This window comes from Lithobates pipiens, unplaced genomic scaffold, assembly GCF_037356315.1.
Source record: "Lithobates pipiens isolate NorthernLeopardFrog02 unplaced genomic scaffold, aLitPip1_a1.2 Scaffold_18, whole genome shotgun sequence".
NCBI lineage: Eukaryota > Metazoa > Chordata > Amphibia > Anura > Ranidae > Lithobates > Lithobates pipiens.
The window spans coordinates 532,232,910-532,245,637 of record NW_027507758.1 but is presented as its reverse complement, the minus strand read 5'-3'; the positions used below and the strand labels follow the sequence as shown (position 1 = coordinate 532,245,637).

Below are 12,728 nucleotides of genomic sequence, written 5' to 3'. Positions count from 1 at the left end.
GATATAAAATATGCCATTTAATGAAATTATTGATTTGAAAATTGTCAAATAAGTACTCAAATTTACCTTGATATCAGTATCCGATTTTTTCCCTGTCCAGTTACAGGCTAGGGGGAGAGAGGTGAGCTTAAAGGAAGCGTTTACCTTTAAAAAAAGAACAAAAAAAAGTTCACATTTTATTGCAGGTAAAACAAAAAGTGCATTTCCTTTTTTTTTTTTTTATGTGAGCCTGTAAATCATTGCACCCACGATCAGCACGTGCTTGATGGAACTTGAATGCATTCTTTCACAGAATTCAGTGAATGAATGAGGCGGTAGTATGGGAGGAGTCCACATGCCCACGCTCTTTTCAAACTCTGACAGTGGGTGTCGGGAGAAGATCCCTGACCTGCTGTCAAAGGGAGGGATGCAGAAGTAGGCACATGTTACATGTTCCAGCCAAAAAAGGGTGGAACATGTAACATGTTCTCAAAGGTGAACTTAACCTTTAACTTCAGTAAAGTCCGGTCACCAGATTGTGTGGGCTTTGTAAAACTCTAGACTCTTTGGACAGAAACACAAGTTCCTCGGCAGAAAAACAGCCCAATTGTATATTTTGCTGTTTGCTCAGAATTCAGCTTTAACACTCATGTCTAGTAATAATGTTGGGGCAGAGCATACCTTGGCTCATTTTTTCATTACCTGTCATACTCTGTGAGAGATCTGCTCATCTGTGTGCATCCTTAGACCAGGAGTGATTTGTGAACATCTGTGTATAGTTTTGTAGTCAACCTTGAAAGACAAAACCTGGCACGCAGGATGCTTTGTTAAAGCAGAGAAAGAATTAAGCGCTTCATTTATTTCAGATAGTGTTTACCTACTCCACTGAGTTTTATGACAGTGACCACAATCTAAATGTATTTGTTGAGCCATGGTAATAAACATAACCGTAAACTGCCGAGCGGTTAGATTGCACTGTTTGGCCTTCAGTCCAGGTAAAGAATGGGGCACCATTATAAACGCCTCGGCTTCTCTTTCTGTGACCAGATGCACAATTTATTCTATCTCTACTTTTATGGCAAATGTAATTATTGTTTAAATCTTTTGATGTTGTCGATGGCATTTTGAAAACGAATGTCAATGCGCTTTAAAATTAACTTGCTGAAATATGTTTAATTTATTAGCATTTCACTGGACTGTGGAGAGGCTAATGAATGCTGTATATGTCCTTGCAGGCTGTAAACTGAAATAGCCAAATGCTGTTTGCTTTAATATTTGGGGCTGTGTTATGAAGAAATTTAAGCTATTTACATTATGCATTATGAATATAGCGCTTAAAGAATTTGCAATGGAAAGGGACTGCTTGGTGATTGTGTAGATTATAATGTAGGCCATTTTTACTATGATTGGGATGATATTTGCCCTTGTGGTTAACGTGACTTTATCGCCACTGCATAAATAGCAGGTTTAATATACCTATATGAGATTCTGAGCAGTTACTATAGAAGCCTTTCTCCTGCCAATCAATTAGTCTGTGTTTATAAATGAAGCTCTTCAGTTTTATCCCACCTCCAAAACGTAGTGTCTGAGGACTTCTCTCCAGGAGCTGTTCCTCATTGCAGCTCTAACCTTAACCAGTTGCTGAAGAAGCCCTGCATGATCTGAAAAAAGGTAGCTTGCCTGCAAAAAAAAAAAAAAACATTAACAGTCAACATTGGAATGGGCATTTTAAACAATCTATTCATGTGAACGCTTCACCTGGCTGGCTTTTTACATTGCACATTCCATTGTCAGCTGTCAGTGGTCCCTGTCTTTTCAGCTTATAGAACAGCTTCCCCAGTAGATGATGACAGTCCATCACTTCCAGCCTACTGTCCTACATATGAACCCAATGTTTGCTCCACGTAACTTTCTTCACAAACTGCACCCTTCTATATACTCAATTTCTGTAGTGTTCTAATATCTTCTACATCTTCTGCCCACACTGTCCTTTTCATCTCTCTTGCTATTTTCACCTACTCTGTCGCTACATCTTCAACCTTCTCTCTCTCTCTGTCTTCTGCTTGCACAGTCCTCTCCATTGTCTAGCTGCTCTTTCCTCACCATCGTCTGCCCACTCTGTCCTGTCCAGTACTTCCCACCCTGTCTTCCCATCTGCCTACTCTGTTCTGTCCATTGTCTGCACATTCTGCCCTCACCATGGTCTGCCTACTCTGTTCTCTCCATTGTCTGCACACTCTGCCCTTGCCATCCTTTGCCTATTTTGTCCTATCCATCATCTGCCTACTCTGTTCTCTGCATTGTCTGCACATTCTACACTTGCCATTGTCTGCCTACTCTGTTCTCTATTAATTGTCTGCAGACTCTGCCACCAACATCATCTGCCTACTGTGTTCTCTCCTTGTCTGCACAGTCTGCCTTGCCATCCTCCGCTTACTCTGTTCTCTATAGCGTCTGGACATTCTGCACTTGCCATCCTCTGCCTACTCTCTTCTCTCCATTGTCTGCACATTCTGCCCTCGCCATCGTCTGCCTACTCGGTTTTCTCCATTATCTGCACACTGTGCCCTCCCCATGCTCTGCCTATTCTGTTCTCTCCATTGACTGCACATCCTGCCCTCGCCATCATCTGCCTTCTCTATTCTCTCCATTGTCTGCACATTCTGCCCTTGCCATCGTCTGCCTACTCTGTTTTCTCCATTATCTGCACACTGTGCCCTCCCCATGCTCTGCCTATTCTGTTCTCTCCATTGACTGCACATTCTGCCCTCGCCATCATCTGCCTTCTCTATTCTCTCCATCGTCTGCACATTCTGCCCTTGCCATCTTCTGCCCGCTCTGCCTTCTGCAGCCTCTCCACTCTTTTGTGCGCTGTATTCTCTCTAAAGTCTGTCTGTCTTCTCTGTCCTCTGCATGACCTGTCCCCTTGCTCTGTCCTCACCATCATCTCTCCAGTTATCCTTTCCTTTTTCTCGCCTGTCCTCCTGATATCTTCCCTCCATAATTTATTTTCTCACTCTATCCTTCCCATCTTTTATGAACCCCCTATTTTCTTAACCCTGTTCTGTGCTGGTCTTTCCCCTCCTTCTTACTTGGGCTTGTTCTGCCCTATCCACCCACATGTCCTTTGCTCTTCATCATCTATCTGTCTGACTGGCGTGCCGATCCATTGATCTCAATATTCTGAATCACAGAACAGGTATGTAGATTAGGAATTGTGACTCTGTGCTGAGTTAACTTGCAACATGCTTGTCTGTGGCTCAGTAAGTGCTGGAGATGGAGACATTTAAAGTGCAAGCATTTTCAAAAGCTCAACAATAGCTAAGTACAGTTTAAAATGTTCATTACTTATTGATAAAGGGAATACAAATAAGGAGGCAGCAGAAGCACTACAGCAGACACCAATAAGTAGGAGATGCCCCTGATAAAGAATATTCAATATTTAGCATAATGTTGGGAGTAATAAAACATAATTAATTATAATTGTATGGGGCCCCTACTCCCTACCATGTGATTTCATACTTGAGTAAAAGTGAAAAAAAAAATATTTTAAATAATGCCAGTGTTTTATTTCCTTCACTTTTGTCCATGCAGTAAAGTAAGTCAATAAACAATCTGAAAATTGTAGCATTTATGCTATCAGCATTTCCTTTCCTTTAAACTGATATTGGATACCTCTTATCTAAACCACACAATTCTACCCCAAACATGCTATCACAAATAATAATTTCTCTTTCCTTGATAAGAAGCTGCTCATCACCCACAGCTTGGCTGTTAGATACTCATCACCTGCAATTCTCAATGAACACTTAACTTTGGAAATGATAGTAGGAAGATAATAAACAATGATTATTAATACATTTATTAAAAAAGTGTTTCATGTTGTGCCTTGTAACATTTGTGTGGACATCTCAAACCTGTCAATTCGTCTTGATGGAATCTTACTTTATTTACGTGTCACCTTTGAAGCTAGGATGTCCATGTTGGAGCAGTATGATTAATAATGACTGCAGAACGATTGAGATACAACCCTTTAAGAGACTGTTAACTAATTATTGAGCTATTCACCTTCAGCTGTTAGGCCCCTTTCACACGGGCGGATAGAATTGTGCTTTTAGCTGCAGATTTTATAGTTTTCTACCGCAGCTAAAAGCACACAATGCTTTCCTATGGCCCCATTCACACACTGCATTTAGCTGTGATTTAGTTACATGCGGTTTGGTGCAGATAGAAAAAATAGAATTGACTGCGTCCAGGAGCGATTTAGCACAGCTATCTGCACATAACCGCAGGTAATCGCAGTGTACTATTTCACCTGCGGATAGCAGCGTGAGAAAAAAAAAAGATATAGATGGAAATAGATGGTTTAAAATGCAGAGGACCGAAATGCATCATGGGTAGATTCAAGGGACCCAAGAAAAAACAATAAATAAAAAAAGGGTTGCAATGGGAATTACTACCACAGCTAAACACAACCACATGTAATCGCACTGTACAAATGCAGCTGATCGCAGTGCCTGGGGTCTTGAATGTCACAGAACAAATTATATGCTTTTAACTGCGGCAGAACAGCCATCCATGTGAAAGGGGCCTTAATCAACAGACTGGATAGTGGCGTTATATTCTGCTATAAACCCTGACTGTGGGACACTAGTACCTTCCATTTGAGTGCATTTTCAATGCTTCAGGCCACTGAGAACATAAGCAAACATTGGAGTTGATTTACTAAAACTGGAGAGTGCAAAATCGGGTGCAGCTCTGCACGGTAGCCAATAAGCTTGTTCAATTAAGCTTTGACAAAAAAAAACCTAGAAGCTGATTGGTTTCTGTGCAGAGCTGCACCAGATTTTGAACTCTCTCCAGTAAAGTAAATCAACCCCAGTCTCTGTCTTAGAGGAAGTTGAGGGATAGCCCACCTTTTTCCACCTCATGCAATCTTCTGTTGGTTCTTCAAAGTGACAGGAAAACCTTACAGTAAACATGTCCTTCCACTGCTCTACAACTTTGTTTAGCTACTGTGAGCAAAGGAAATACCTGGTCCTTTCCGATATGGAACAACATGTGACTCCCTTGTGAGTATGTGATAGTGCTGGGACAGTCACCAAGTATCAATGCTGTCAGGTAGGGGTGGAGAGTCCATAGCCATGTGTAAGCTATAATATTCTCTTGGGTCTTGGGAGGACATCCTCTAAACCCAACTAGCTTACGCATTTCTAAGGTTATACCCTCTTCCTTAGAGCCAAAACCTCAGCATCCAATATTAAAAGGGCCCAGTGCAGTGCTGAAGATGCTCAGAAGAGACGCTTTTAGAGTGTGTATGACCTGATCATGGTTCTGGGCTCCACCCCAGCAGGAATTCTGAGTACCAGGAGTAATTTTGTTGATGGACAAAGGAATGCTGAAAACCCCTGCGAGGGAAATCTGTTTGCTGAACTTGATTTTTCTAAAAATGGGCAAACAAGGCTCTTAAAAAGAAGAACCAGTAGTAGCAGTGTCCTTAAAGCCCTACATTTGATACTAGTCCTTTACACAATATATAACGGTATATAACTATATATATATAAATATATATATATAATATATATATATATTTATTTTTTTGTTTCAACAGGAAACATTTTATATTTGGAAATAATGTTTATTTTTTTGGAAATAGGGAAATAGAAGAGGGTGTCTTTGAGGAGTTGACTTGGCCTTCAATTTCTCCAGATCTTGGTCCAAACCACCTCACAATTTACAGGACTTAAAGAATCTGCTACTGACTGCTTGGTGCCAGATACTACAGCATACCTTCAGAGGTCTAGTGATGTCCATGTCTCAATGGGTCAGGGCTGTTTTGGCAGCAAAAGGGGGACCTGCTCAATATTAGATAGGTGGTAGTGTTATGGTGGGTGGTGATAATGGTATGGCTGATCAGTATGTACTGCATGTACAACTCCAATTCTAAAGTTGGGAAGCTTTGTAAAATCCACATAAATAGAGAATGCAATGATTTACAAATCTCCTAAACCCATATTTCATTTGAAATAGAAAAAAGAAAGCATATCAAATATTTAAACTGAGAAAATGTGCCAATTTAAAGATAAGATTTTGAAACTGATGGCACCAACAGGTCTGAAAAAAGGTTAGGACAGGGCCATGTTTACCACAGTGTTGCACCCCCTCTTATTTTAACACTTTGTACATTTTTTTTTTTTTTTTTTTTAAGATAGATATATCTTTTATCTCTGATGGTGCCTTTCCAGAAATGCAAGCTGCCCATTTGCACTAATGTATCCCCATACCATCAGAGATGCAGTCTTTAGAACTGAGCGCTGATAACAAGCTGGAAGGCCACTCTCTTCTTTAGTCTGGAGGACATGGCACCCATAATTGCCAAAAAGAATGTCAAATTTCCACTTTGCAATGGACCATTTTAAATGAGTTTTGGCCCTGAGATGATGGTGGTATTTCTAGATCATGATCAGATCTGTTTTTTCTTTTTTTGCATTTACATATGCATTTTTGGATGACACAGCGAACTGTGTTCCCACACAGATGAAGATCACAGGCATCCAATATTGCGTTTTGGCCTTGTAACTTTCATACAGAGGCATCTCCAGAATCCTGGAATATTTTGATGATAATATGTATTGTAGGTTATATAATTAAACTGGTTTTAAACCCAAAACCAAACATTTTTTATATTGCAACTTACCACTTCTTAGGTGTGATGGCTGCATTCATTTTTTCTTTTTTAGGCTTTTTTTTTTCCCTTTATTTTCATCTGCTGATCCAGCCAATCAGCGTATTGTTTTTCAACAGAAAAAGCTCTCCTGAAAATGTATCAGTTAAGAATCATGAGACAAGCTATTTACTATTGACAGGTGGGCTTACAGTGATCAGTTTTTATTTATTCATGTAAAAAACAAAAAAAAAAACTGTTGCTGTATTTGCTTGTGTACCTGCAGTGTGAGCTGGAGTATAGCTTCAGTTTGTTGGTGTATCAAAATCTTCTAGTACATGTAACGGGCCCCCCAGGGTAATGCTGCTGTCCAAAGGTACCTCTTTGGTCCTTCATAGTGGGGGCTCTCTAATACAGGAGGTGTGTTACTGCCTAGATCACCAGGTGAAAACAGAGGGGAAAATATAATTATTGGCAAGCTGCAATATATAAAATTTTTGGTTTGAGGGTTTAATTTTGCACTGAGGAACGTTATCCTGAAGTTGTTCAACAATTTTTGGATGCAACCTTTGAAAGATTTGTGAACCTCTGCCCATCTTTACTTCTGAGACATTGATTCTCCAAGATGCTCTTTTTATACCCAATCATGGTTCAAAGGAGAGCGGGGTGGCTCACCAGGGCTCCCAGTTGGGGACACTCTCGGATGTCTTATGGGGCCCTGCCTCCACGTATTTGACACACACAACCTCAGTAAGTAACTACTGGCTTTGGGGGTTATTTTTTATGTACCCTACCCCCACCCAACATTTTTTAAGTGTTCTACATTGTTACTTATATTATTTTCATTCCAGATACCAATTTCTCCTGACGAGTGGCACTTAAGCCACGAAACGCGTAGAGCTACCGGACGTCATATTGTTATTTATTTTACATCTTTTACAAGCTTATGGAATTTCTACCCTTACAGGCCAATTAGGCCATAGGTCCCGCAGATATTAATTTGGATTACATTTTTATATAAATCTCTTTAGTGGTGAAACAGGAACTTTGTTGCTATATCACATTATGATATTGTTATGTTATTTACTTTTATTGTGTATACTAAATTACGATTACTACCGGTATTACTTGTATGTTTATACTGTTTTATTATGTATTATACCTATGCTATCATGTACATCAGATATTGTTATACCTGTATCTGTGATGTATCCAATAAAATTCCTTAGATTCACCTATTACCCCTTTGCAGTCTTGGGCTTCATACAAAGTCCCATTTTCCCCCCTTTGCTTAGCCCCTTTTCTTTGAACCAGATTGGGATGGAAATGCCTGACCTTACCAGGTCAGGGTTTCAATTAAAGTCCCTAGGGATGGAAATACGTGACCTACCGGCCGTGGCTTCCTTAAAGTCCCTAAAAAAAAAAAACCCTTGTTTATTATACCCAATCATGTTACTGACCTGTTGCCAATTAACCTAATTAGTTGTGAAATGTCTTCCACCTTCCTACTTAGTACCACTTATTTTGCCAGCTTTTTGTTGCCCAACTTTTTTGAGATGTGTTGTTGCCATCGATTTCAAAATTACCTTATATTTTTTTTTCTTAGAATGGTACATTTTCTCAGTTTAAACATTTAATATGTTTTCTGTTGTGAATAAAATACTGGTTTATGAAATGTGAAACTCATCACATTCTGTTTTTATATAGATTTTACACAGCATCCCATTATTTTTTGGGGAATTGGGGTTATACAACCATAGGCACAATTAAAATAATACAATGCACTAATATGATTATTTGCTTTATTCTGGGTTCCCTTTAAATCAAAACATTTGCAACTCTTTATTCCTTTATAAGCTAGCATTACTGCCTCTATTTTATTATTTCTCCTCTACTACTTGGTAGGTGATAGGCTGTCACTGTTATTAGGAAAAATGGGGACTATCAAGGCTTATGGTTCATGTTCTGGAATTCTGCTGTCCCGGCACTTTTCTTCCTGAAACATCCTCGACTTTCTTCCAGTGGTTGGTTTTATTTTATGACCTACTGATTATCCCTGTGAAATGTGTGCAGGATCCCTTCCCACAATCTGCCGCAGCATCTGTTTCCTCGTGTTTAGCAGCAATGGGAAAATATTTTGCCTAACAATTAACGTAAGGGAGCATTTCGGTTTGATAGTCCATGATCGCTTCATGAATCATACCAACTAGCATTTTCATTTAAATTACGCAAATCATTATGCCGTATGCCGTGTAATGAGCACCGTAGCCGTATCACACCTTTACATCAAATGGGTATTTTTTTAATTTGCTGTGTATGCAACAGTAATGACTCTTGTTTTCTTTTCTTTTTTGTCTCTTCCAGTTTTGCTCCAGCTGGCGAGCGACACTTTGCCGAACGACCTGACTCTGTCTGTTGCCTATCTGCTCGCTCTTCCACAGGTATGTTTAGTTTATGTTGTAAGGGTTATAGTTTTTAACGTAAAGTACTGAAACATTTTTTTTTTTTTAGAAGGACTTTCATATATTATTTCTATAAATCAGATTTGTTTTAATTTTGAAACCATTATCCTATGTTGCATTGTATAATGACCTGTTCCTGGTGCTTGTGTTGGCATAACGTATGATATACAAGTGGTAGCCATTGCGTTACATAAATGGAAAGCCAGGAACTTTCATTCTGTTCTTTGCCTCCTCCACTGAAATTCAGGATTCTTGCACATGAAGTTTAGTTGTGTGGCTCTGATTTGGAGATGATGTAAGAGTAGCAATGATGCATGGTAAGGAGGTCTGGAACATGTCTGTGTGCAAAAGGCTAATGCTAAAGGGTATTTATTTTTATTTTTATTTTTTTTATTGTGGATAAATTAGGCAAGGGGTAGGACCCCTGTGATTTTTTATTTTTTTTTCATTTTTTTTTTATTGCTTGGGAGAGTCACTCTATCCGTTTGACCCAGACACACCAACCCCAAGCTGAAATTTTGAAAACCTAACAATTTGAGTTGTCACCAGAGCAGGAATAGTGTTGAAAGAAAGAATTTCCTTTCCTTTCCACTGGAGCAATCTCCTCTCATTTCCTGTTGTGTTTCAAGACCGGAAGTGAAGTAAATTTCCCCAATGGGAATTTAACCATTCTATACTCTTTCTAAAAGTAGATACTGAATTTTTTTTTTTTTAAATGTAGATACGCTGCAATTCAAAGTCCCCTTAACGTTCAATACTTTACATAGAGGCAGCCTGGAAGTAGGTGACTGTATTTTGTTTGTTTTTCCAGTTAGGGATTTGTGAAACATACATGTGTGACAGATTTTCTTTGTTTTGCCTGCATGTGATTGCACATCTAGGTAAAATTCAGGTCACTTATACCGTGTACCCTGTTTCCCCTAAAATAAGATCTAGCGTGATTGTTGGTGTTGGCTGCAATATAAGCCCTACCCCCAAATAAGCCCTACCCTGTTTCCCCCGCAAATTAAGCCTTACCCTGAAAATAAGACCTACACAGACTTTAACTAGGGCTTATTTGGGGGTTAGGGCTTATATTGCAGTCATCACTGACAATCACACTAGGTCTTATTTTAGGGGAAACAGGGTAGGGGCTGTGCTTTGGAAGAGTTATTACAATGTAGAAATATTTACAGTTTGCATATTTTTTCAATTGCAAAATACAGTATTGGGAAACATGCGGGGTGGGGGGAACTAGTCCTTTGCTTTCTATTGACAGCTTTTGTGCTAAGTGGTGAACGCTTCCACCTGGCAGGACCTGGGTTATTGGTTGGAATCCCATCCACTACATGCCTGGAGTTTGCATGTTCTCCCTGTGCCTGTATGGGTTTTCTCTGAATACTCTAGTTTCTTCCCACACTCCATGCTCGTAGATTAAATGGCTTCAGACTAAATTGGTCCTAGTATATGTGTGTGTTGGGATGAGCCGAACACCCCCCAGTTCGGTTCGCAGCAGAGCATGCGAACAGGCAAAAAAAATTGTTTTACTCGCGGCTATAATGAATTGTCGGTCCCGGAAATACACAAAAAAGTAATTGAAATAAACGGCATGGGATTCCCCCACAGTCCATTACCAGGCCCTTTGGGTCTGGTATGGATATTAGGGGAACCCCCGCCAAAATGTAAAAAAAAAAAATGCAGTGGGGATCCCCCCTTAAAATCCATACCAGACCCTTCAGGTCTCCTATGGATTATAAGGGGAACCCCGTGCCAAAATGTAAAAAAAAAATGGTGTGGTGCCCCCCCAAAAATCCATACCAGACCCTTATCTGAGCACGCAACCTGGCAGGCAGCATGAAAAGAGGGGGGACAAGAGAGCACCCCCACCTCCTGAACCGTACCAGGCTACATGCCCTCAACAGGGCAGGGCCACACGGTGACTTTGCAAGGTCACCAAGCCCTCCCTCTGATGCACAGGGGCATCCCTATTGCTTCCCTGTACTGTCCGAGGGGGGCAGGGTCACCTGATTATGTCAGGGGGGGTCACCCGGCGACATCACCGTGGGGCCCCACCCTCAGTTATTAAAGAGCTGTCACCTGAGAGGACAGCTATTACAGTGGGTGCCTCCCATGGAGGCGGGTTGGTCATGTTTTTTTATTTTTTTTATTTTTCGTTCCGTCGGCGGAGCAAGAGAAGAAGAAGAATACTTTTCCTGTGGCCCGCCAGGTTGCGTGGTTGGATAAAGGTCTGGTATGGAGTTTTGGGGGGACCCCCATGCCATTTTTTTTTTATTTTGGCACGGGTTCCTCTTAAAATCCATACCAGACCCTTTTGGTATGGATTTTGAGGAGGACCTCCACGCCATTTTTTTTTTTTTTTTTTTTTATTTTGGCACGGGGTTTCCCTTAATATTCATACCAGATCTAAAGGGCCTGGTAATGGACTGTGGGGGGATCCCATGCCGTTTTTTTCAATTACTTTTATGTTTATTGCCTGGACCGACAATTCATTATAGCTGCGAGTACTTTTAAATTACTTTTTTTCCTTTTAGAAATGTCATTTTGTGCAGGGACTGTTGTAAACACGGGAAACATGTGCCACTTTACAGGTATACTATAGACACTCCCCAGGTACGAAATTTAAAGTAATATTTCACTTTTATTGTTTCACTTTAAGCATTAAGAAAATCACTGCTTCTGAAAAAACTTCTGTTTTTAACTTTTTTTTTTGCATTGATACATGTCCCCTGGGGCAGGACCCAGGTCCCCAAAAACTTTTTATGACAATATCACGCATATAAGCCTTTAAAATTAGCACTTTTGGTTTCTCCCTTAGACTTTTCAATGGTGTTCCATGGCTTTCAGCAAACAGGCGAACACCTGATGTTCGAGTCGAACTTACGTTCGTCTCGAACATCAGGCTCATCCCTATGTGTGTCTATGAATGTGAGTTAGGGACCTTAGGTTGTAAGCTCCTTGAGGGCAGGGACTGATGTAAATGTGTAATATATATGTAAAGCGCTGCATAATTTGACAGTGCTATACAAGTACCTGTAATACATAAATACAATAAATACATCAGTATCATAAGAGATCAGAATATACACACATACATACTGTATATCTAAATGACTTTGAGCAGGATTGTGTCCTCCCTCTTTGTACTTAAAGTGTCACTAAAGGCAAAACTTTGTCTAGTTTTGTCTTGTCAGTTTTTATTGCTGTCTGTGCCCCTGTTAGGGATATTCACCCTCTCTATTTGTCTTGTTTACCGTTATCACTGAGCGTGAAAAAAAAAAATGATTCCACATTTTGAGTTGACGTCAGAACAGGAATAGAAAATACATTTCCACTGGGGACACTAGTTCTAGTGATACCACAGGATTTCATCACTTTGGCTATGAGATAGGAAGTGATGAGAAATCTCCCTAACACAGATGGCAAAAAATAAAACTGCCAGGGGTTATAACCCTCCCTACTCTATCCAAAAAAATAAAAATAAAAGTTTTGCCTTTAGTGACACTAAAAGCTGGTCATACATGTATAGATTTTTCTTATACAGCCTACAGGTTGAGCTGGGTAATATTGATCCACCACAACTTTTGGCCCATCTATGGAACACTTAATGAACAAAATATACCAAA

General features: G+C 40.0%; 1 protein-coding gene across 2 annotated transcripts in view; it reads left to right on the top strand.

The window, feature by feature from the left end:
- Positions 1–12,728, top strand: part of NBAS (NBAS subunit of NRZ tethering complex) — a 1,050,553-nt gene that overhangs the window by 564,317 nt on the left and 473,508 nt on the right. For both annotated transcript variants that reach the window (XM_077488811.1, XM_077488809.1), the window contains one exon: positions 9,008–9,084. In XM_077488811.1, the coding sequence (XP_077344937.1) occupies positions 9,008–9,084 (77 nt within the window). The remainder of the gene's footprint in view (positions 1–9,007; positions 9,085–12,728) is intronic.